At 36.3% G+C, this 23,682-nt stretch overlaps 3 protein-coding genes and 1 pseudogene across 3 annotated transcripts; 1 reads left to right on the top strand and 3 right to left on the bottom strand.

Annotated features, from left to right (window-relative positions):
• Window positions 1-351: 351 nt before the first annotated feature.
• LOC123781417 (olfactory receptor 4F6-like) lies at window positions 352-1,272 on the top strand. The gene has a single exon (XM_045780873.2). It carries the CDS (start codon window positions 352-354, stop codon window positions 1,270-1,272), a length of 921 nt encoding a protein of 306 aa, XP_045636829.1.
• A 341-nt stretch (window positions 1,273-1,613) lies between these two features.
• Window positions 1,614-2,565, bottom strand: LOC123781416 (olfactory receptor 4K13-like; annotated as a pseudogene).
• Window positions 2,566-9,444: 6,879 nt separating this feature from the next.
• LOC123781418 (olfactory receptor 4K13-like) lies at window positions 9,445-10,388 on the bottom strand. Its single transcript, XM_045780874.2, is given in 2 exon segments — window positions 9,445-9,542; window positions 9,545-10,388. Coding segments are annotated over 2 exon segments (942 nt in total).
• Window positions 10,389-18,425: 8,037 nt separating this feature from the next.
• On the bottom strand, window positions 18,426-19,352 carry LOC123781457 (olfactory receptor 4N5). Its single transcript, XM_045780929.2, has one exon. It carries the CDS (start codon window positions 19,350-19,352, stop codon window positions 18,426-18,428), a length of 927 nt encoding a protein of 308 aa, XP_045636885.1.
• Window positions 19,353-23,682: the final 4,330 nt, after the last annotated feature.

Genomic DNA, 23,682 nt, shown 5'->3' with positions numbered 1-23,682 from the left:
CACCATTAGCCTGTAAACCTCCTGAAGTCAAGATCAGTGTTTTATCTCAAAACTTGACACAGTACCAGGCAGATGGTAGATCCTCAATAGGATTATTACCTTATTCTCTTTATGTATATTAGCTGAATGGATAAATTAATATATGAATGTTTTTTAAAAAGTTAATGTTTAAAATTTTTTTTTTAAAAAATGATGCTTTAAAGAAAACACCTTATGGCTGTTACTGAAGATTTCTTCTTAAAATCAGACTTAATGAAACAAGACTCAAATCTGTGTTTTTAAATAATAATTTTTGATAAATTCTTTCTTCATTATTTTGGTTTGGTCTTTTAGGTTCACCAGGCAAAGCCAATGTATGAAGCAAATTACTCTGAAGTGTCTCAATTTGTATTCTTGGGACTTTCTACCTATAGACCAGTGCAGCACTTTCTCCTTGCCTTCTCTACAGTGTTTTATGTAACAATTGTTTTGGGGAACCTCCTTGTGGTGTTCACAGTGACCTTTGACCCTTACTTACATTCCCCCATGTACTTCTTTTTAGCCAATCTCTCATTTATTGATTTGTGTCTTTCTACCTTAATGGTTCCCAAGATGATATCTGATCTGCACTCAGGGCACAAAACCATATCCTTTCAGGGATGTGTCATCCAGATATTTGCCCTTCATGTCCTGGGTGGATCAGAGATAGTGCTGCTCATTGCCATGGCCTGTAAGCCCCTCTACTACCTGACTATCATGAGCCCGCAGATGTGCATTTTACTTCTGTCTGGTGCTTGGGCTATTGGCTTCATTCATTCAGTGGCCCAGTTAGCTTTTGTTGGCCACTTGCCTTTTTGTGGTCCTAATGAGATAGATAGCTTTTACTGTGACCTTCCTTGGTTTATCAGACTTGCCTGCACAGACACCTACAGAATGGAATTCACGGTTACTGCCAACAGTGGGTTCATTTCCATGGGCACCTTCTTCTTATTGCTTATCTCCTATATCTTCATCCTGGTCACTGTGTGGAAACGTTCCATACGTGGTGGTTTGTCTAAGGCCTTTTCTACTCTGTCAGCTCACATCACCGTGGTGATTTTATTCTTTGGACCATGCATCTTTGTTTATGTGTGGCCATTTCCCACCATGTCAGTGGATAAATTTCTTGCCATTTTGGACTTTATGATTACACCCATTCTGAATCCTGTTATCTACACATTGAGGAACAAGGACATGAAGATGGAAATGAAGAGGCTGTGTAGTCAGCTCCTGAGTTTGAGAATGATCTCCTAAATAACTCATGAGAAACAAGCGGTGCCTTCTGAAAGTAATACTGTGTCCCTAAATGTTAAAGGGTTATATACTATCTTAAAACAATTAATTTTCTTTCTTCATTTCAGCAGTTCAAAAATCTTGGATAGTTTATTCCATGTTAATGACCAATAGTGTGATTGATTATATATATATACATACACACACATATGTATGTCTAATACTATTTTGCATATTTTAAATTTTTACAATACTAAAAATATACATTTTGTGTGGCTTACATTTTGCATAGTCCATAGAATCTTCTGAGATGGATTTCACATGGATTTTACACTAAAAAGCTTCATCATTATGATTGTTGCCTAGAAGGTCTGTCTGGATCTGATGTGTTGGATCCTCAGTCTATTCATGGCTGCTTTCATTTCCTGGTTCCTCAGAGTGTAAATAATGGGGTTCATTAAGGGTGTGATAACCGAGTAAAACACAGAAAGAAATTTATCCACTGAAAAGCTACTGAATGGCCAAGCATAAATGAAGATACATGGTCCAAAGAACAGGGTCACCACAGGGTGACCACACTAATGTGAGCAGACAGTGTGGACAGAGCCTTGGAGAGTCCACCAGAGGATCGACGTCGGACACTTACCAGAATGACAGTGTAGGAAATGAGCAGGAGTATGAAGCAGATGAAAGACAGCAGACCACTGTCAACAGTTACCAGCAACTCCAGAACGTAGGTCTCAGTGCAGGCAAGTTTTAGAACGCGGGGAAGGTCACAAAAAATATCGTCCACTATGTTGGGGCCACAAAAGGGCAAGGTGATAGTAAAAACCATCTGGCTCATGGTATGCACAAAACCGACAGCCCATGATAGCAGCACAGAGCCCACGAGGACCCGGCGATTCATGATGGATGTGTAATGAAGAGGTTTGCATATTGCAATGTACTGATCAACAGCCATGACTATGAGAAGAGTCATCTCACCGCCGCCTAAAAGGTGGAGGAAGAACATCTGAGCCATACAGCCCCACAAAGAAATAGTTTTATTCTCCCTGAGGAGATCTGTGACCATCTTAGGGGTTGTGATTGTATAAATCGACATATCCAGGAAGGAGAGATTTCCAAGGAGGAAGTACATTGGTGTGGAGTACAGAAGTGAGTCAAAGGTTACGGTGACCACGATGAGAAGGTTTCCTGCCACAGTCACTGCATAGGCCAACAAAAATATTTAAAAAAAAAGAAAACCTCAAGTTCCCGAGTGTTGGTGAGTCCTAACAATACAAACTCAGATGTTGAGCTATTCATTATATCCATCTACTCTATGTAGGGCTTTTCAGAAAGTCATTAAAATGTAGAAAATCTGGAAAAAGTGGTAATTTAACCTGTGATAGTTTTGAAGCTATAGACATATAGAAAGTATTTGATTCCTATAGAAAGAGAAAAAAAATGAACATTTCAGAAAAATACATTTAATTTATTAATTCAAGCAACATTCACATTACCAAATTTATTTTCAACCAGAAAGGCACAAAGGATAAGAAAGTCATTGTAAAAATTTGTAAACACAGTTTGCAGGCATAGAGTGCATCTCCACAGTGATTTGCTGTTTCTGTCATGAGTTTGTGTTTATGAACCATGAGTTCAATAGGCCAATATGTAAAAGAGCCAAATGACCCTTAGTCAAATGATTTAGTTCAAGCGAGTAGTAACATAGTAGTAATATAGTGTAACTCTGTGGCGCTGGTGACTCGTATTTGATTTTTGCCTCTTTCCCTCTCCCTAATTTAAAATACTCAGGTGCATGGATGTTGTTATATTTTTCAGCAAATTGCTTTGGCGTAATTTCTCTATCAGCTATACTGTATTATCACCCCTCTCTCTCTCCTTTTAAAGATTTTATTATCTATTATTTATTTGTCAGAGGGAGAGAGAGAGAGAGAGAGAGCACAGACACAGGCTCCCTGCTCAGCAAGGAGCCTGATGCAGGACTCGATCCCAGAACCCGGGGGTCATGAACTGAGCCCAAGGCAGACGTTAACCAACTGGCCACCCAGGCATCCCTCCCCTCTCTTTTATCTTAAAGAGGTGTACCAGTGATTTCACTTATTCCTTATTATAATAAATTATAATAAAACAACCTTCCTAGGAAGTTTCCAGACAAGACCATAAATGTTTCTCAGTGTCCAGGTTTCTTTCTTTACTTCTTTCTCTCTCTTTCTCTCTCCCTCCCTTCTTTACTTCCTCACTCCTTCTCTTCCTTCTTTTATACTTTCTTCCTTCCTATTTCTCTTATTCTTTTTTCTTCATTCCTCCCCTCATCTCCTTGTCCTCTTCCTCCTTCTTCTGAATAGTGCTGTGTATCTAATACTTTGATTTCTGAACAAAACTCGTGACCTCCACTGTTGAGCCTTTTTGCCTGTTTTCCTGAATCTATTGTTGCCGGGTTCTTGACTAGAATTTTCTTTCTTGTTCCTTTACATTGTGTATATAGATGGTCTCTGAACAACCAACAAACATTTGACTAATAGTTTTTATGTTTCCTTGGCTCCTAAATGCTTATCATCTTTGTACCCAGTGCTTTCCTCTGACACAGTATCACACTTGCGTGCAGACTGACTCAACTCTTATTTTGGCTCATACAGCCTTGACACTTGTACTCTGTATGTGTTTCCACATTGACCTGATATTGTTGGCTAACTTTTATCTACTTTTCATTATGATTTAGATCTTTTGGTCGCAGGTTTTTTGTTTTGTTTCGTTTTTTGTTTTTGTTTTTTCCTTTCTTTCCTTCCTTAAAAAAAAAAAAAAACTGTTAGTGAGTACACCAAACACACAGATCCAGACTCATACATATGCAGTCATAGAAGCACATACTTAAACCTCGTTCTAGTCCTGAAGCACCAAAACAGAGTGTGGAAAATCTGCTCTGAATTTCCTTTTTTTTGGCTTAATAGTTAATGAAATATTCAGAGGTTATTGTTTAGCTTAACTATCAGAGTTTAAAAAAAAAAACTGAATCAAGAATGAAGATTTAAATTCTAGTCCTGGCCTCAGCATTTACTAGGGAAATGTACTCTTAACTTTTGAACATTGATTTACTTTTCCATAAAAATGAAATGATACCTACACTACTACCTCACATATTGTTATGAGACCCCAGGGTAACATATATGGAATATATTCGTGGGTTTCATTGACTACATATAGCTCTTATGTATGTGCATTCACATAATTCTATCTTTAGCATTATCTCATTTTCTTATGATGTAAGGATACTCAAATCAGTAAGAACCACAGAAGAATTTTACTATGGAAGACTTGGTAAACAAGACAGCGTTAATGAAAGCATTTTTCTCTATGAAATATAAATTGTATAATTACCTAGTTGTCTTCATTATTAAGATTTAATATTATCATTGGTATATATTTCATGCAGTAATTGAGTCTACATACTGGTTATGCATAGCTTTGAAACTACGCAGTCCTCAGTCTCAAAATACTAACAGGAGAGAATCTTGAGAATTATAAAAGTAATTTTTTAGTTTAATTTGTAAAATTGGAAAATTAAAAGCAAAATTTATATTTATTAATTTAGCCTTTTTTGAAAATTTACAAGCCCCTTCATAAAATATATCCAGCAGATAGATGGATCCAATTCTGTTATGACAGGTGAAATCATTTATTATGACAGCTTGAGATTTCTTTTATTGAAGTGTACAGTTGCAGTTTGTTATTAATACTGATATTTAATCCTACCGGTTCTAGCTGAGGAGTGGTCTCTTCAAAGACATTCAGACACTGTGACATCCTGTATATATATATATTGTTTATCTTATTTTACCCCCTTGAATATATATGACAGTCATCTGCAGGTGAAAAAAAAAGAATCATATACATAAGGTGCTGACTGGTGATCAACCACCAAAGGGAATTATTTAAATAAACATGCTAGTGTTCCCTCGAGTTCAGAACAGGGACTTACTCTCTCATTATTTAAGTGGATTGTGAATTCACCAAGAGTATCAGCCATGTGAACTTTCTCTAGTAAGTGCTTTGCTCTAACTCAGGTGTTTTGGTTGGGTGGTGATGAGCACATTTATAGAAAATGGATCTATTATAGATGATAGACTTGAGGAAATTATAATTCTATCAATTTGATTACATCAGTCTGGATATTTATGATTAATTTGATAATTGAATGCATTTATTCAAGTAAAATTAGAATAGTGCCCACACTGAACAAGGCATAGAAGGAACTTCATGGTATAGACCAGCTCTTAACAGAGACAAATCTCCTTTTATCATGTAAAGGGAAGAAAGAGAGAGAGAGCAGAGAACTTGAGCGAGCAAGCAGGGGAGTCTTTCACCATGGTAATCAATAAATGAATAATGGTAATCAATAAATGATTACTTAGTGGATTTTTGCAATCAACCATTCTAAAGATACAGAATTCTGTTAGCCCTTTATAATTCTATAGAACTTTGTGATGACTCAAAAATATTAAGAAAGATCTGTAGCAGAACTTTATAAAACAATGCAATTAAGCAAATAAAATTCTAAAGGCTAACAGCATAACAGTATATGATTGCAGATGAGTTCATATGCTGCAGAAATTTTTCTGTATTTACTCTTATATATGACTTTTCCATGTTGCTCTGATTAAAATGCTCTTGAAAAGGTTACAAGAAAGTGAGGGTAGTAAATATATGATAAATGTGGTGCCACATTCATTTCCAAAGCCCATAGCAGACATTGTTAATAGATTTCTCATACTTTTTAATTGAACCCCAGAATTTTTTAAAAATTTGGTTCCTTATATAGCCACTAGCAAGTAGAATTGCCACGAAAAATAAACCTTTTAAAAATATTTATGGATGGGGTGCTTGGGTGGCTCAGTCAGTTAAGCATCTGCCTTCAACTCAGGTCATGATCCCAGGGTCCTAGGATCCAGCCCCATATTGGGCTCCCCACTCAGCAGGGAGTCTGCCTCTCCCTCCCCCTCTAGCTCTGCCAGTCCCCCCCCTACTCCTGCACTCTCTCTCTCTCCATAAAATAAAAAAATAAAATAAAAATATTTATGGTGAAGAAATATATACCATGGCTTGTGTGGCATTTGAAGAGATGTTTGCAAGAAGAAGATTCTTAAATATAGAAATCAGAAAGATAATATTAGAACAATATTGGGAACTCCGACCTGATTACTGAAACCAGTTGGTAAGGATGGTACACATAGAATTTTTTAGAAGAAAGCTGAACTGTTAGGAACACATTGTCTAGGCCAAATCAAAGTAGGGCAAATATACTTAAAAAGGGGATAAGGAGGGAAAATATGTAAGTTTGATAGAGTTTTGCACAGCAAAGGACGCCATCAGCAATACAAAAAGGTAACCTACTGAATATTTGGGAGTGATAGATCCAAGAAGGGGTTAATATCCAAAATATATAAAGAATTTCTACAGCTCAACACCAAAAAAACCAAACAATCCAATTAAAAATAGGCAAAGGACCTGAATACACATTTTTCCAAAGAAAAATGGTTAACAGGCTCATGCAAAGATGCCTGAAATGATTAATCATCAGGGAAATGCAAATCAAAACCACAATGACGTAACACCTTGCACCTGTCAGAATGGCTAGAATCAAAAAGACAAGACATTATAAGTGTTGGTGAGGACTTAAAGTTGTGCTCTGTTGGTGGAACTGTAATTGGTATAGCCACTGTGGAAAACAGTATGGAGATTCGTCAAAAAATTAAAAGTAGAATTCCAATATGATCCAGTAATTCCACTGCTTGTTATTTAACCAAAGAAAATGAAGGTACTGATTTGAAAAGATATATGCACCCCTACATGTATTGCAACATTATTTACAACAGCCAAGATATGGAAGCAACCAGTGTCCATCACTAGATGAATGGATAAGGAAGATATGGTATATATATATATATACACACACACACATATATATATATAATATTGCATATATTGCATATAATATTGCATATATAATATTGCAATCAACCTGCCCTTAGTGTGTGTGTGTGTGTGTGTATATATATATATATATATATATATATATATATATATATATATATATATGAAGTCTTGCTATTTGCAACAGCATGAATGGACCTAGAGGGTATTATGTTAAGTGAAATGAGTCAGAGACAAATACAATATAATTTCACTTATGTGGAATATAAAAAACAAAAGAATTAAAAAATAAAGAAGCAGAGTTAGAATATAAATACAGAGAACAAACTGATGGTTGCCAGAGGTGAGGCAGGTGGGGAAATGGGAAAAATAGGTAAAGGCGAGTGGAAGATAGAAGCATATACTTAGGGAAAGAACAAGTCACAGGAATAAGAAGCACAGCATAAGGAATATAGCCAGTAATATTATAGTAATTTGTATGGTGACAGATGGAGCTACACTTCCAGTGAGCATAGTATAACGTATAAATTTCTCAAATCACAATGTTGTGTACCTGAAACTAACATAATATGTATTTCAACTATACTCAAAAAATTTCATAATAAAAAAGCAAAAAAATATTAAAATGTTTTTTAAACTGAGACATTTAAAAAATTTTAAAAAGACATCAAAAGAGATGGTCCCCAAGATGTTCAAATAATTTTAGGTCTTCAATTTGCCTTTGAAAGTCTTTACAGTTTTCACAAACTCATGTATTATTATTATTATTTAATATTTAAATATTGTTTTATTCAATATTATTGTATTATTTAATAAATTCAGGCTTACTATCTGAAATAGTCCACTATTTCCTCTGCTTTTACTTTTGCTACATTATGTTCTCTATTTAAGAGGGCAGAGCTATACCAAACTGTAATACATGGGATCCCAACTTTCCCTTTATCAAAACACATTAATGGCTTTATATTGACAATAAAAAGGAATCCACTAGTCTGAAAACTCTGGTCCTTTCCTTTCTACAAAGTGTCAGCATAGATCTTCTCTCTTTTATTGATCAATCTCCTTCACCAAGGTCTCTCTTTAATACTAACACAAACTCTTTCTCACTTAACAATGTCTAGGTACTCTGGCCTCTTGCTTGGAATACTCTTTTCCCTGCTTAAATGTCTAATTCTAGAGCTTCCTTAATGTGTTAGTATAAGTGTCTCCCCTTAAAGTGATCTTCTGAGACCACCACGCCTAACATAGATCCCTCCCCTTGGTTACTGTCTCTGGAACAGGGACCAGGTCTGTATCTATAACCATGTGATATATACAATGGTTGGTACCTAGTAAATATTTTTTTAATGTTTCACGAATGATGGAATTCAGCTGAAAAAGCATTGAGTGTCCATGTGATCTGGTAAAGCAAGCTGCACTGAGCAGTTCATGGTTTCAATCTTTAATATTTCAGTTGATATTGATTCTTTGAAAATTATTTGAGTACTCAAAGATATGTTGGAAATATTTATTTTTAGGCATATTTTTACCTTCTACTAAATATATAGTGTATTGAGGCTATCCAGTGAGAAAGTATTCTTACCCTCAATCAAATCACAACCACTCTAAGAAGTTCCATACGGTTGCCAAATATTGATAGATATTTGAACACCTATTAAGTTAATCTAACTTTAGAAATAAAAATTGATACTAAATACCATCTAGTGTGCTATCTTACTAAAGTTACCTATTTTTCCATACTGAGCCATTAAAACTTTATAAAATTTTTGTAAGACATATGCTTATGTATTTTAAATGTTCATCAGGGTTGTTTCTCTGAATTTTTTTTTTTTAAGATTTTATTCATTTGAGAGAGAGAGAGAGCACAAGTGGAGGGGAGACAAAGGGAAACAGCAGAAGGAGAGGGAGAAGCACACGCCCCACTGAGCATGAAGCCTAATGCGGGGCTCAATCCCAGGACTCTGGGATCATGATCTGAGCCAAAGGCAGATGCTCAACCATCTTAGCCAGCCAGGCACCCCTGTTTCTCTGAATTCTAAGACAAGGAAGTAATTAAAGCACACTTATTTATGTGTTGAATCTGTGCTGTGAACATTTCCATTAGATTTTTAGTAAAACTGACCTTAATAATTGCATGGATTTTCAGGGAGGAAAATAGATAGTATTTAATATTTTCATTTTAATTATTCCAATAAATATGTAAGACCGTAAACCCCCAAATAGCAGAGACCACAATCAATCAGTTGTTGTAGACATTACTTAGGAAGTGAGCCAGGAACCAAGATGCTGGCTGCTGAGTCTCTTAATGGCTGCTTTCATTTCCTGATTTCTCAGAGTATAAATAATTGGATTAAGGAGGGGGTGATTATAGAGTAAAACACAGAAAGAAACTTATCTACAGAGTAACTATTGAATGGGAAAGCATAGATAAAGATAGTGGGACCAAAGAAGAGAGTGACCACAGTGATGTGAGCAGATAGTGTGGACACTGCCTTGGAGGATGCACTGGAGGGGTGCTGCCAGATGGCGACCAGCATGATAACGTAGGACATGAGCAAGAGAATGAAGCAGACCAGGGACAGGAGTCCACTGTTGGCAATCACCAACAGTTCTAGGATATAGGTGTCCGTGCAGGCAAGCTTGATGACCAGGAGAAGGTCACAGAAAATGCTGTCCACAACATTAGGACCACAGAAAGGTAAACCTGCAGTGAAAACCATCTGGCTTGTGGTATGTGTGAACCCAATTGCCCACGAGAGCAGTAGAAACACAATGAGCACCCTGTGATTCATGATGGTCTTATAGTGCAAGGGTTTGCATATTGAAACATACCTATCCATGGCCATAGCTATCAAAAGAGACATCTCTCCACCCCCAAAGAAGTGCATAAAAAACATCTGGGCCACGCAGCCCCACAAGGAGATGGTCTTGCGTTTTCTAAGGAAGTCTGCAATCACTTTGGGAGTTGCGGCAGAAGAAAGACATAAGTCAAAAAATGATAAATTTGCCAGAAAGAAATACATGGGGGAGTGAAGATGGTTATCAACTATCACAGAGATCACAATGAGGAGGTTTCCTACTATGATGGCTACATAGACAAGAAGGAAGATTGCAAAAAAGAATATTTGAATTTCTTGAGAATTGGAAAGTCCCAGCAAGATGAACTCAGAAACACTTGATCTGTTGTTCGGGAGATCATTCATCCTTTTGTATGAGTTTGTCAGAGGTTGCCTAGAAGAGGGAAAAACACACAGATGTCATAGGGACTGACAAGTCAATAAACAAGTCAATAAACCTGATCTTTACTTACATCCTGTCTCATATGAGAATCAAAGAATTTTGGAAGGCATCAACAAAATAGATTTTTATCTTTTTCAGGAAGTGCATTTATTAACACAGTTTGTGACATTCTCAGTATGCAGTAAAAAGTTTCCCATATTAGGGGCATCTGGGTGGCTCAGTCAGTTAAGCATCCAGCTCTTGGTTTCAGCTCAGGTCACAATCTCATGAATGGTGGGACTGAGCCCCTTGGAGGCTTGCACTGAGCCAGTGGAGTCATCTTCAAATTCTTTTTCCCTCTCCCTCCCCCTGTGCTCATCCTCTCTCTCTCTCTCAAATAAAATCTTTAAAAAAGTTTGCCACATCAAATAGTGCTGAAATCACAAAATCTACATTATGCTCCTTAAAAAGAACTGATTACAAACCATGAGCATATTGTGGCTAGAAGGTTGAATATGGAGACAGTTATATTATTAACTGAGATTAAAGCCTATTACTTTAGGCTTCAATGAGGAAAGATTAAGGTTTTTAGAATTGAATGACCCACATTGACTCTCAAAACTACTGATGTTCATCTACATATTGCTTCATGTCCCTTCAGTTCATTTGCTCAGACGTCAAGTGTATCCCATCTGTGCGTTCTTATCCATTGTTGCAAAATTGGATCAAATAACCATTTTTATCTGATATTTGTTTTTAAGTTGTATTTTTTCATGTATATGAGTATATAGAAAAACCTAAATCACTATTATTAAGACTAGTGAAGTTTACCGTTGTAGTCTTGTTCCACTTTCCTCCATTAGTGAGGGGTAAAGAGTAAGGTGAATCATTTACCTTTGTAAATGTGACTTTAAAAATTTTTAAATGTGATGTATTGTTTGAAGAGAGTACCATCTTTGGTTACTTAGCCTCCTTGGACCTATCCACCCTCATAATTATTTTCCTGAAAATTCTTTTAACCTTTAACTTTGTCAAGGATGGAAAAAAGTCATAGATATTATGCTACTGCCTAAGGTGAATTCTGCTAAGTGAAATGAACTATTAAAAAATGCACACATTTAAAGGGAATAGGTCAGCGCTCAATTTATATAAATTCACTTGTTTAAGCCCTTCCTAATTTTCTTGATTTTAGCTCTATTTTTCAAGTTTTATTCCAGGCTTGTTGTTCATCTCCAGTCCTTTCCTTGCTTCTTTGAAAGCCTAGACCCAGACCTAATGCAGATTGTCAGAAATGAAAATAAAATATACATGGTTTTGGGGTGCATTTTAAACTTTTAGTTACACAGTTCAAATCTGAAAAAAATATAGTGTATTTAGATAACCATAATAAGCACTTAGTCATATTCTCTTATATATATATAGTTACTATCACTAAGACACACAGTTATTGTAAATGGCCCATAATCTCCCATTATGTTTGACACCATCATTCAGAGTAGCATAAAAACTTCCTTCTTTCACAAGGTAATAGAACTGGAAATGGAAATCCTTGTTAGTTCTCATTCACAGATGTGAATGTGTATTTCTTTTTTGTGCTTCATACCCTTGCTATAAGATAATGATCTTACCTAAGCTATGGCTCCTGGACCTTTTGTATTTGTTTGAAGTATGAAGTAAGTACATTTGCAGGTGCACGTGGGTCTGGCAGAGATAGAGTCCTAGATAAGATGCTTCCTCTAATTTTTTTTTTTCAGCTTAAAAGTGTTTAACTACTTGGCCATTTTCAGACTGTTGGCATAGGAAAGTTGAATTTTCTCATACATTTTTCTAATAATTTCTAACAAGTATAATGATAGCATCAATATTTTATGAGTGGTGATATTCTATGATTTTCAAAGTCATGAATCAAGCACTTTATCCTTGCATTTCTATCATTTATCTCTCTTTTAAGATAATTGCATTTATAAAAACAATAAAGGAACTTTCTCGATCTTTCTGCTATATATAATTCAAAGAATATTATCATTTAATCTGATAAGGATAGCCAAACAATTTGATTTCTAGATTTCTTTTCTCTAAGCATAATTTAGTTGGCCTGGATTGCTGGGACTATTATCTTAATTTCCAGTAATCATTGGTATAGTGTTTCTGAATTTTGTATATTTTTTTTCCATTTCTGACAAAATCAGGTATATTCCAGTTTAATTTTCCCCTTTCAGCCCTCTCTTCAGTTATCTTTTTGGCATTTGTACTTATCACTTATGGACACATTTAAGGTTTATTAATGAAAATAATGAGATAGATGTGGTACGTACGGTAGAGTAACAGGTCAAGATTATGTAACCTACGAGTTTGCAGCTGTACTTCAGAAGTAACATCAATATGAAATGGATGCTTAATATTTCTCACCCAGTGATTTTATTTTCTGGTCTGAACTTCAAAAGACAGCAGTATATCAATGTATCCCTTGGTAGAAGGCACAAAGGAGAAACTCATTTGATTGTTTTAGATTCCTCAGAGACTACTAGTAAAAAAGTAATTGGGATGTTAAAATACACTTTTGACATTACAGAAATGAGACACCATTTTCATCTGCAAAATTGATAATACTTTAAACACAATTTTCAATACTCTGATGAGCAGTGGAGAGATAGGACTAGAGTTGAATTATGAGAATTTTGTATGATGTTCATTCTTTTGTTGTAGTTTGTTTTCTATAGTAGACATTGATAAATATGATATTTAGGAAAATATATTCTAGATTATTTTAATTCTAAATTTTATTAAGGCTGAAATTTTCACATTTAAACTCTTACCTGTCTAGAATTTATTGATAAATAATGTGAGATAATTTTTCATCTTTGCAATTAAATAATAATTCACTCCACTAAGAATTTGTTATGCTTTCTTTATAACCTTTTAAATTTGCCAATAGATCAGGCTCTTCTTCAGGTGTGCTCATTTACTTCCCCCCCCCCTGGTAGTTTTTGAGGAGGTGCTGCGTATTTTACTACTCATTATGTTTACAGTGTATTTCATGTATGGAAGGGCAAGTTTGCTCCCACTGCTTTATTCATTCACAGTTTTCTTGGCTAGTTTCATACGTTTTTATTCTAAATTAGATTTATTTTCTAATGTTAAAACAAGCTCCATTGATATTTCAATATCACAATATTACACTTAAAGGTAGAAAAATGAACAGAATTACGAAATTGAGTCTTTGATCCAAAAGGATGTTATGTCCCTCTTAATATCTGCCTACTTATGACACAGTAAAATTTTCTCATCTTCATTATCAACACGTTTTTTGTAACACATTTTTTTGTTATATGTAATTTTGCCTATTTCCTACTTTGATGCTTTCCTTAATGTGATCTTTTCCTTTATCGTAATTGATTTTATTGCTCTGGATTCCATTTTGTATAAATTTAAGTGGTAAATGGTATCATTGTGGAAATCTCATTTGTAATTTTTTCCCCAGTTCATTGTCTTCTTTATTTCAGGTTACTTGTAAAATAATCTACAAACATTAATAACATATTTTTTCTAATGCCTTTCTTGTGCCTTATGGCATTAATTAGAATTTTAGAGCAATGCTGAATAACAGTGTTGATAACTGGCTATTGCAGAACCTGTTAGTTTCCCAACCATGACCCTTCCTTCTTTCTTGAAAAAGAAAGCTCATTTTCTTGGGATCAGGTGTCTGTGCACTTCCATGGAGTTTCCAGCCCCATGCACAAAGCTGCTTCTCACTACCCTGAGCCAACCACAGTTCTTTATTTTCCTCACCAGTTTAGCAATGAGTCCAGACCATGTACCAGAGACTGCTGAGTAGCCAGCCTTCTCCCATTTTTCATTAGTAACAGACACCTGAATTCATTAAATGACATTGTGCAGCCTTCCTTGCAAGTAAAAGTGGCCAATAACATGAAAGTAAACAGTATTATTAGGCAGCTACTTGGTGAAAAGTCTTTATAGGGGCTGACTCCTGGGGGAGTTATGCCCTTTGTCTTTCCCCAACTCCATATTTTCTCAGGTCTAATTGGAAAAGTGTGAGTTTTTGTACTAATATTAAGTACTGTAAATGCTTAAAGTTTAATGCTATCAGTTAAATATTGTACAAACAGAAGGATGTTAAGTAATTACTCAAGTGACAAAATATCTGAGTCGCTAACAGGAAATGTTCAGGGAAACCAAAGACGAGCTGATGCAGGATAATCTCCCCACCTGAAGGTTTATAAATAGTCATATCTGCAAAGTTCTTTTTGCCATGTAAGGTAACATATTCACAAGTTCCTTGATTAGGGTGTGGACTTCCTTGGGAGACCATTATTTTGGTTATAACAGCTTATATACAAAAGATGGAAGTGTTGTGGTGCATTTTACTAGGAGAGCTAGAGCCAGGGAAGTGTTTCTGAGTTCCAGAGTGAGCCACAGAAGTACTGCAGATGTTGGGGCCAGTTTGAGTGTGTGTGTGTGTGTGTGTGTGTGTGTGTGTGTGTGTGTTCTTTGTTGTCCTTTCCTCCCACCGTATGTTAATCTAACAGTGATGCTCATTTGTAACCATCTGGAAGTCAAGTGACTTAGAGTCCTGGAAATGCAGTCCTCGTGGATTAGGGCTGCCTATAATACAAAACAAATTTGTAGGAATGAAAAGAATGTATTGGAAAGAAAATGGACCTATAATGGCACACATCCTTTTATTACTCAGTCTTTCTGGAATACAAGCGTGGTGTGTGGGATTTTTACAGATAATTTGTGACAAATTACTAAAAAAGAGTACACACAGGAGATTTTGGAGTGTCTGTAGATACCGTGGTACTACTATATCAACATTGAACCAAGATACTATTTGTTTTACATTAGAAAATAAACTTCTATCTAATTTAACTGTAACACTATAATCATGGTTGATTACTAGCAGACCAACAATTTTAGTCAAGGACATGTGATATATAATTACAGGGAAGTTAAGTGAAGTTTTCAATATTCCTAAAATAGGGCATAAGGAAAACAACATTTTCTCTTCCCAGATTAAGTCACTGCGAAGAATAAAGTGTGAGGACAAAAACCTCATTCATCGAAGATGGTATGGTCCTGCTGCATTTGTGAAGTTTGGTGGAGTTTATATAGGGCAAGTATGCTGAGACATCAGCTTAAATGTTAAAGTATTGCATCTTGTACCTCAGTCACTATACCACTAAGAAGAAAGCATAATGTCTGGTAGTCCTCTCCAAGTTCTAGAGGCAGTATACTCTAACATGTATATATTACTTATTTATTGATTAAAATGAAGGTTCTAGTTTTTGTGAACTTAGGTCAGGAAAGCACCTTAGCAGACTTAGTACAGAGTGAAAGTAGCCTTACCACTAGGGCCATATGTCCCGGCAAATTCTACAATATTAAAGCTACCTATGCTGGGAAACCATTTATAAGGTTTTCCATATCCTAATAGGAGAATCATAATGTAGTTTTATAAGATTATGTAGCATGGCCATGCCGTGTGCAGCAGAGAACTGTACATGAGTTGGAAATCAGCTCCTGGTAGTCTGCTATGCCCATGTAGGAATGGATCATGTGACCATAGAACTTCAACTGACTATTGAGATGGAGCTGTTCTTCATGTTTGTGTTCTTTTATATTAAGACTGACTAGAGGGGCGCCTGGGTGGCGCAGCGGTTAAGCGTCTGCCTTCAGCTCAGGGCGTGATCCTGGCGTTATGGGATCAAGCCCCACATCAGGCTCCTCTGCTATGAGCCTGCTTCTTCCTCTCTCACTCCCCCTGCTTGTGTTCCCTCTCTCGCTGGCTGTCTCTATCTCTGTCAAATAAATAAATAAAATCTTAAAAAAAAAAAAAAGACTGACTAGAGAGCATCACAATTTTAAAATTGGATCCTTCTATCTTGGGATGGCATCCCCTAGAGTGCAGCATACACTCTTATTTAATGACATTATATGTATTTTGCTCCCAATAAGAAGAATCTGCAGGCTTTTTAGGATAGTCCCCATTCTTCATTCCCCATAAAACAAGTGTAGAATTTATGCTTTCTTTTTCCACAGCTTCAGGCTCCCTAGTTCCAGAAGTTCTGGGATGTTTTCACCAGTGATGCAGTAAAATTTCTATTAACCTCAAGCTCAGTCACTTTTCAATTTTCTTTCCCAGAGACGTAAAGCCAAGGAAAGGTGTTACCATCTTGTAAAGGGTAATTTACCTTATCTCCCGAAGAGGTAGTACTGCTACTATACAATGATTAAGCAGGATCATGGAACATTTTTTTTTAATCCAAATTGAAGTGTGGAGTTGAACTCTCCTGTTTCTGAGGTGAAAAAAATGCATTGGATGGCATTACTTACAGAGATGACATTGAAGAAGAAAAGATTAGCGAACACGAAGACATAGCAATAGCACTATACAAAATGAAACATGAGGAGAATAAAAATAATTTGTATTATATACATCTCTTTAAAAGGTAAAAGACCATACACAACAAAGATAATAACAATATATTGTTGAATATATTATCTCAATGGATAATAGTAGACATTAATATAAAACAACACAAACACCAGGATCAAGAGAAGGTGAGTGGAAGTATACTGTTAAACTTTCATATATGATACCTGGAAAGATATAATATTGATCTTAGACTGTGATACAGTAAAATGTTCAGTATGTATTTGTAACCATAAAATAAACACTAAAAACCTCAAGAAAAAGATAGCTAAGAGGTCAATATTATTAATATGAAAAAGTTTAGTTAAATAATAAGTAGAAAGAAAGAAAATATAAATGACACTCAAGTATCCAAGAAAAAAACTGAAAAAAAAACATATGAAACAAATATAAAATAAAAGCATTGTCAATTTTAACTGAAATGGTTCTTTTATGATATATATAAATGAACTAATAACCTATTTAAAGGCAGAGATTATTGTATTGGATAGATTATGTTGCATACAAGAAACTACCATTAATAATAAAGACCTATATAGATGAAAAGTAAAAGGGTAGTGAAAGAAAAATTACTTTAATATGTTCCTATTAAACCAGATTGTGTTGTTTCAATTTATTCTTTCACTGTAACAAATTACCACAAACCTAGTGACTTAAAATAGCAAAAATTTATTATCTTACAATTCTTTAAGTCAGAAGTCTGGTCCAAGTCTCACTGGGCTACACTCAGGTGTTGGCAGAGTTGCATTCTTTTCTGGAGACTCTGTGAAAGAATGTTTCTTTGCCTTTTCCAATTAAACCAAAACGAAGCAGAAAATGTGAAAAAATATAAATATAAAACATCTGACAAGAAAGCAAATTTTAGTCCAATCATATTGATAATAATCCTATTACATGTCATTCATTTTACAGGACTATCGTCATGTATTTATATATATGCACACACACACACACACACACACACACACACACACACACACACACAAACCCAACAAGACATACTACTATTTTTTGTACAGTCAGTATTAGTACATACTTATTTACATATATCAACATATTTGACAAGCTACTACATTCCTTTTTTGGCCTTGAAATGTACCAGTTCGTAAGATCTTTGTACCCTTGTACTGGTCATCCTCTCTTTCTAGAATTATTTGTCCCCATGTAATTCCATGGGTATTTCTTTCAGATTGTCTGGTTATCAGCTAACCACCACTCTAAAAGACCTTGCTTAACAACCAAAAGCAAAGTAACTACCATCTCCCAGCCAAACTCTATCATAACATTAGTTTTTATTTGCTTCAGAGCACTATCTCTTTTGGATCTTATGGGTTGTTTTCAATTTAATAGTTTAACCTGTGTTTATCTACCTGAATATAACCCCAAGAGACCTGGAATCTTACCTGCCTTATTCACGTAGCTAGAATAGTGCCTGAAAATTGAAAGTACTTAATAAATGTAGTATTTGCTAAAATAACTGAATGATTCAGTGCATTAAGGAGTAAGTGATTTAATCATTTCCAACTGGATTTTCTCCTTTGTTGCTTGTCTCATTCTTCTATTTTGTTCAGCAAACCATGTGACGACTCAGTAACTTCTTCATGGAAGCTTTCACTTCCTGATTGCGAAGGGTATAAATCACAGGGTTCATCAAAGGAAAGATGACTGTGTGAAAGAGAGAAACCACTTTGTCAGCTGGGAAGGCTCTGAATGGGCGAGTGTAGATGAAGATGGCAGGTCCAAACATCAGAAACACAATGATAATGTGTGTGGTACATGTAGAAAGAGCCTTATTCTTCCCTTCAGAGGAATGTCCCTTCACACGGCAGAGGATGACCGCATAGGAGGCCAGAAGTCCCAGGAAGCAGAGCAGGGTGAGCAGGCCACTGTTGGAGACCATCAGGAGCTCCACCACAAAAGTGTCTGTGCAGGCCAGCTTGATGACCTGTGGCACATCACAGAAGAAGTTATCCAGCTGGTTTGGGCCACAGAAGGGCAAGCGGAGAATAAGGGCTGCTTGTACAATGGAATGAGTAAAGCCCCCAAGCCACAGAGCCAAGAGCAAGGCATAGCAGACTCTAGGGTTCATGACAGTGGAATAGTGCAAAGGATGACAGATGGCGACGTAGCGGTCGAAGGCCATCACAACAAGAAGGAACATCTCCCCTGCCCCCAGGAAGTGCAAGAAAAAGAGCTGAGTGATGCAGCCTCTGTAGGAGATTATTTTCTTCTCAGAGAGGAAGTCCACCAGCATCCTGGGAGCCACAATGAAGGAATAGGATGCATCCAGGAAAGCCAGATTTCCCAGAAAGAAGTAGAGGGGGGCTGTGAGGCCAGGGTCTGATCGGATGGTGAGGATGATGAGGAAATTTCCAGGGAGGATGATGAGGTAGAAAACCAAAACTAGCACAAAGACTAGGAGTTGAGCATGTTGAGACTGTGTTAGACCAAGGAGGATGAATTCTGTCACCACCGTGCTGTTCTCCCTCACCATCTCCTCTCTGTCTGCAGAATAAAAAAGTATTATCTGTTATAACCACCTTTCATCTTCTCCATAGCTCTTCTCCAGATAAATACATTTACCACATGCAACACTTGCCTACCTGAAAAAAATGCATGTCCCGTAGGTGTCTTCTGTTTTGCATTGACCCTTCTACCCTCCATTTATTGATCCCTCCCTAAGGCATCATTCTCATAACCACACTCTCATTCCCACTTAACCATGTGCTTTTATATAATTGTGCTCCTCTAGGACTCTGGGCTACTTTGCTTGAAGAGTGGTCGAAATTTCCTGATTAAAACAAAACTTAACCATTATTAAATTTGTCAGATGTGTTATCTTAGTTAGCTGTGGTGCACTGTCTCTAACGTTTAGATTTATTGCTGCGTTTTTGTCGCTTCTCTTCATTCCCATAGAGCAGAGTGCTTTGTAAGTGCTTCTTTCCTTTGGCTTCTGTAGAATCCCTATTTCTTGATTGATATCTCTATGTTTTGTTTTCTAAATGTGTGCCTTATTTGTTCCTATCACACTGTTCTGCTTTGGCAGCCTTGTGCACTTTTGTTCCAAACTGACTCAGGGTCTCAAACAAGAATCCTACATTCTCCTTACATAGAGGTGTCCCCTACATACATCCTTGGTTGGGTCCCAATCCTGAATCTGCTACACACCCTGTTCTTAAATCCTAATGAATACTAATCCATGTTTATTTGCTTGCCATAACCTACTTTTCCCTCAGATCTCAGAATGATAATCAAATGATATCCCACCCACAAATATTTCCATATAAAACTTATCAGAATATATAAAATATTTTTAATATCTCGACTAATATAATCAAAGCATGATAGAGTTGGAATTGGGTATATAGAACATATAGTATGACAGACTCTTTGGATAAATGAGAAAAAGCAATTGCAGTTAAGACTTTTAGTTTTGCAATTACTTCTCTTCTTCATTCTCATTCACAAGTGGAAAGAAAAATATTAGGTGTGCATTCCTCAAACTAATTAGGACATTAATAGTCATCATCCATCCATTGGCATTACTTTATTTAGGCTTCTAATTAATCATAATTTTGCTTGCATAAATATTTCCCCTTTTCAGTCTGTAATCTGATCTAAATAAGAGTTCTATTTAGAATTATGTTTGTAGTTATTTTCTAATTTTCATATTACTATAATTGTAGAACCATATTTAATAAATAAATACTCATATTGCGATATCTGTACATGTTTGACTGTTGACATGAATGATTTTAAAAATGAAAGATTGTAACTGCAACACAATACTATAATGTGATATATAACTATATTTCTCTTGATTTTGAATTACATGAAATAGTTGTTTTTCAAAAGTACTATGAATACAATGGAATACAGTTTGTCAATAAAGAGGAATGACATATTGTAACATGCTACAACATGGTTGAACTCAAAAACATTATGCTATGTGAAAGGAACCAGTCACAAAGGACTACATATTGTTTGTTTCTTGAAAATCTGTAGACATGGCTAATTAATAGAGGTTGGAAGTAAAGAGTGGTTGCCTAGGGCTATGGGTAGAATGAGGAGTGACTGCTAATATGAGTTTTCTTTTGGGGTGATTAAAATGCTCTAAAATTTATCATGGTGATACTTGCATAACTCTGTAAATACACTTAAAACAATTGAATTATACAACTTATGTTTGTTGTAAGGTAAATGGTAAATTTTATGCTATGTTGATTATATCTCAATAAATCTCTTTTTTAAGATTTATTTATTTAAGAAAGATAGAAAACGCATTTGGGGGGGCAGACGGAGAGGGAGAGAGCATCTTTAAGCAGACTGCTTTGCTGAGCATGGAGCTGGACAAAAGGCTCTATCCCAGGAGACCAAGATCACAACCTGAGCCGAAACTAAGAGTTGGTTGCTTAACCGACTGCACCACCCAGGTGCCCCTCAATAAGTCTTTTATTTTGTGTGGAGGGGAAAACTGGAGAAAGAAAAAGTCCCAACTGAAATTTGACAGAAATTTTTTATAACATTCCTGGAAAAAAAATGTAGGAAGAGAGGAAAAAAAGGAAAAGACTAAAGAAAAATCAACCTTAAAAAGTCCGTAAACTCCTGGGAAATTTAGGCAAAATGCTGGTATTTTAGGGCACACTTACTAGGAAACATCAGAACATATGTTCTATGTGACAAGTAACATTTGTAACTAGCAGCTAAATGTTATGGAAAAAGATTTATAACACATGGGCACATATCTGTGCATAGAGATACTTATTCACATATGTATAAACACACACATAGTGAGTCTAAGAAACAAAACAAATGAGGGACACCTGGGTGGCTCAGTCGTTAAGCATCTGCCTTTGGCTCAGGGCATGATCCCAGGGTCCTGGGATCGAGCCCCGCATCAGGCTCCCTGCTCCGCTGGGAGCTTCTTCCTCTCCCACTCCCCCTGCTTGTGTTCCCTCTCTCGATGTCTCGCTGTCAAATAAATAAATAATTTTTTTTTTAAAAAAAGAAACAAAACAAATGACCAAAGAGAAAAAGAGAGAGACTCTTAACTGTAGAGAGGAAACTGTTGGTTACCACAGGGGAGGTGAGTAAGGGATGGGTTAAATAGATGATGGGGATTAAGGTGTGCACTTGTTGTCATGAGCACCAGCCCTTGTATGGAAGTGTTGAATCATTATATTGTACTCCTGAAACTAACGCTACACTGTATGTTAACTACTGGAATTAAAAAAAAATAAAAACCTAAAAACAAAAGAAATAGGAAAAAAAAAAAGAAAAAGAAAAACACTTCTGGCATCCTTGAAATTAGCTTAGGAGCTTCCTGCTCTCTTTTACCCAGTATGCCTCCACATTCACTTCTTATTCTGTCTATAGAAACCTATAGAAACCTGCTCTTAGGAAAATAAGTCAGTAGCTCCTTCTGCCTACTCTTAGGTTTTGTGCTTTCCAGGTGCTCACTGACAGTTGTTTCTTGCTTCTCTGGATTGGCAATTCCAAGCCACAGGAAGCATTCTAAGAGTTACAATCTCCCTCTCTTCCTCTGCTTTTGTTTTTCCAGATCCACCTCTATTCCCTATTACTAATAGATGGAATTGCATACCACTCCCCACCCCTTTAATCCACTTTCTTCTCCCTTCCATTTACATACCTTCTGTTCCAGTGATTCTCAAATTGTGCTCATCACAGAGACTGAGGACAGACATGCATCAGATGAACATTACTCTGCATAAAATGAATTCTTGGGAAAAGAAGCCCAAAACATTGGCTCTCACAGAGACCAGTGTTTTGCTCTAATCAGAGAAGGCAAAGAAGTATTGTCAGTGTAGGCTAGGATAGAGACCTGAATGTTTTCATCATCCCTAACCTTCCTTGTTATTTCAATTGATACAAAAACACATCTGGCGTTGAAGATGTGCAGGTGGAGAGGGGCCTCATATCCTCTGCTGTTTCTCAGAGTGCAGACACACAGCATCCACAGGCCACACTGAGCATGCCTAGATTCCAGCTGCTATAGATCAGCTCCTGGAACCAGGTGTTTGGGGACTGACCACCTTCCTAGCATCTCCTCCTTCATCTCTCCCCATTCATTTCCTCTTGCTCCTTTTTTATTTTTCCTATTTGTCCATTCTCTTCCAGCTAATTCTATTTTATACACTCATTTTCTCAGTTATTCTTTTTACATTTGCCTTATCTTTTATTCCTATATTTTTCTTGCAATTTCTCTCCATTGACCTTTTGCTTTTCCTTCCTCATTGCTCTCTTATCATTCTCTTTCTTTCTCTCATTTGCCCACATTCTTTGAGTCTTACTTCATTTTCATTCTGTTTTATGCATGTATTCCACTTCATTATATTCAATGCCTGTTTTTCCATTAATTCTGAGACAACAGATTATTTTTCTCCAAGGTAAAGGGAGCACGGTACATGATTCCTAAGTGTTCCATTCCAATGGATTTTTCTACAGATAAGAAAGCTTGACTTGCTCTTCACTGCTAAGACTTTGTTCCTGGACATCATCCTTTTTGAAATTGACTTAGTCTTGCCCACTCATTAATTACTTCACATTCTCTCAAATATTTTGTCTAACCCATTCTGACAAAATAGATTGATTTGTGCTCTAAAGTAAATATCTTTAAAACCACCCCTGCTAACATGAATCCTTTTAATGGATGTTTGAAAATGACAGTGTGGTTTCTGGAGCATCTGGGTGGCTCAGTTGGATGAGTGGCAGGCTCTTGATTTCGGCTCAGATCATGATCTCAGGAACGTGGGTTTGAGCCCTGAGTAGGGCTCTGGCCTCAGCAGGGAGTCTGCTTGAGATTC

The sequence above is a fragment of the Ursus americanus genome, chromosome 34 (genome assembly GCF_024610735.1).
Source record: "Ursus americanus isolate L20-20 chromosome 34, mUrsAme1.1.p, whole genome shotgun sequence".
In the NCBI taxonomy this organism is placed as follows: Eukaryota; Metazoa; Chordata; class Mammalia; order Carnivora; family Ursidae; genus Ursus; species Ursus americanus.
This window is presented reverse-complemented; position numbering and strand designations above follow the sequence as displayed.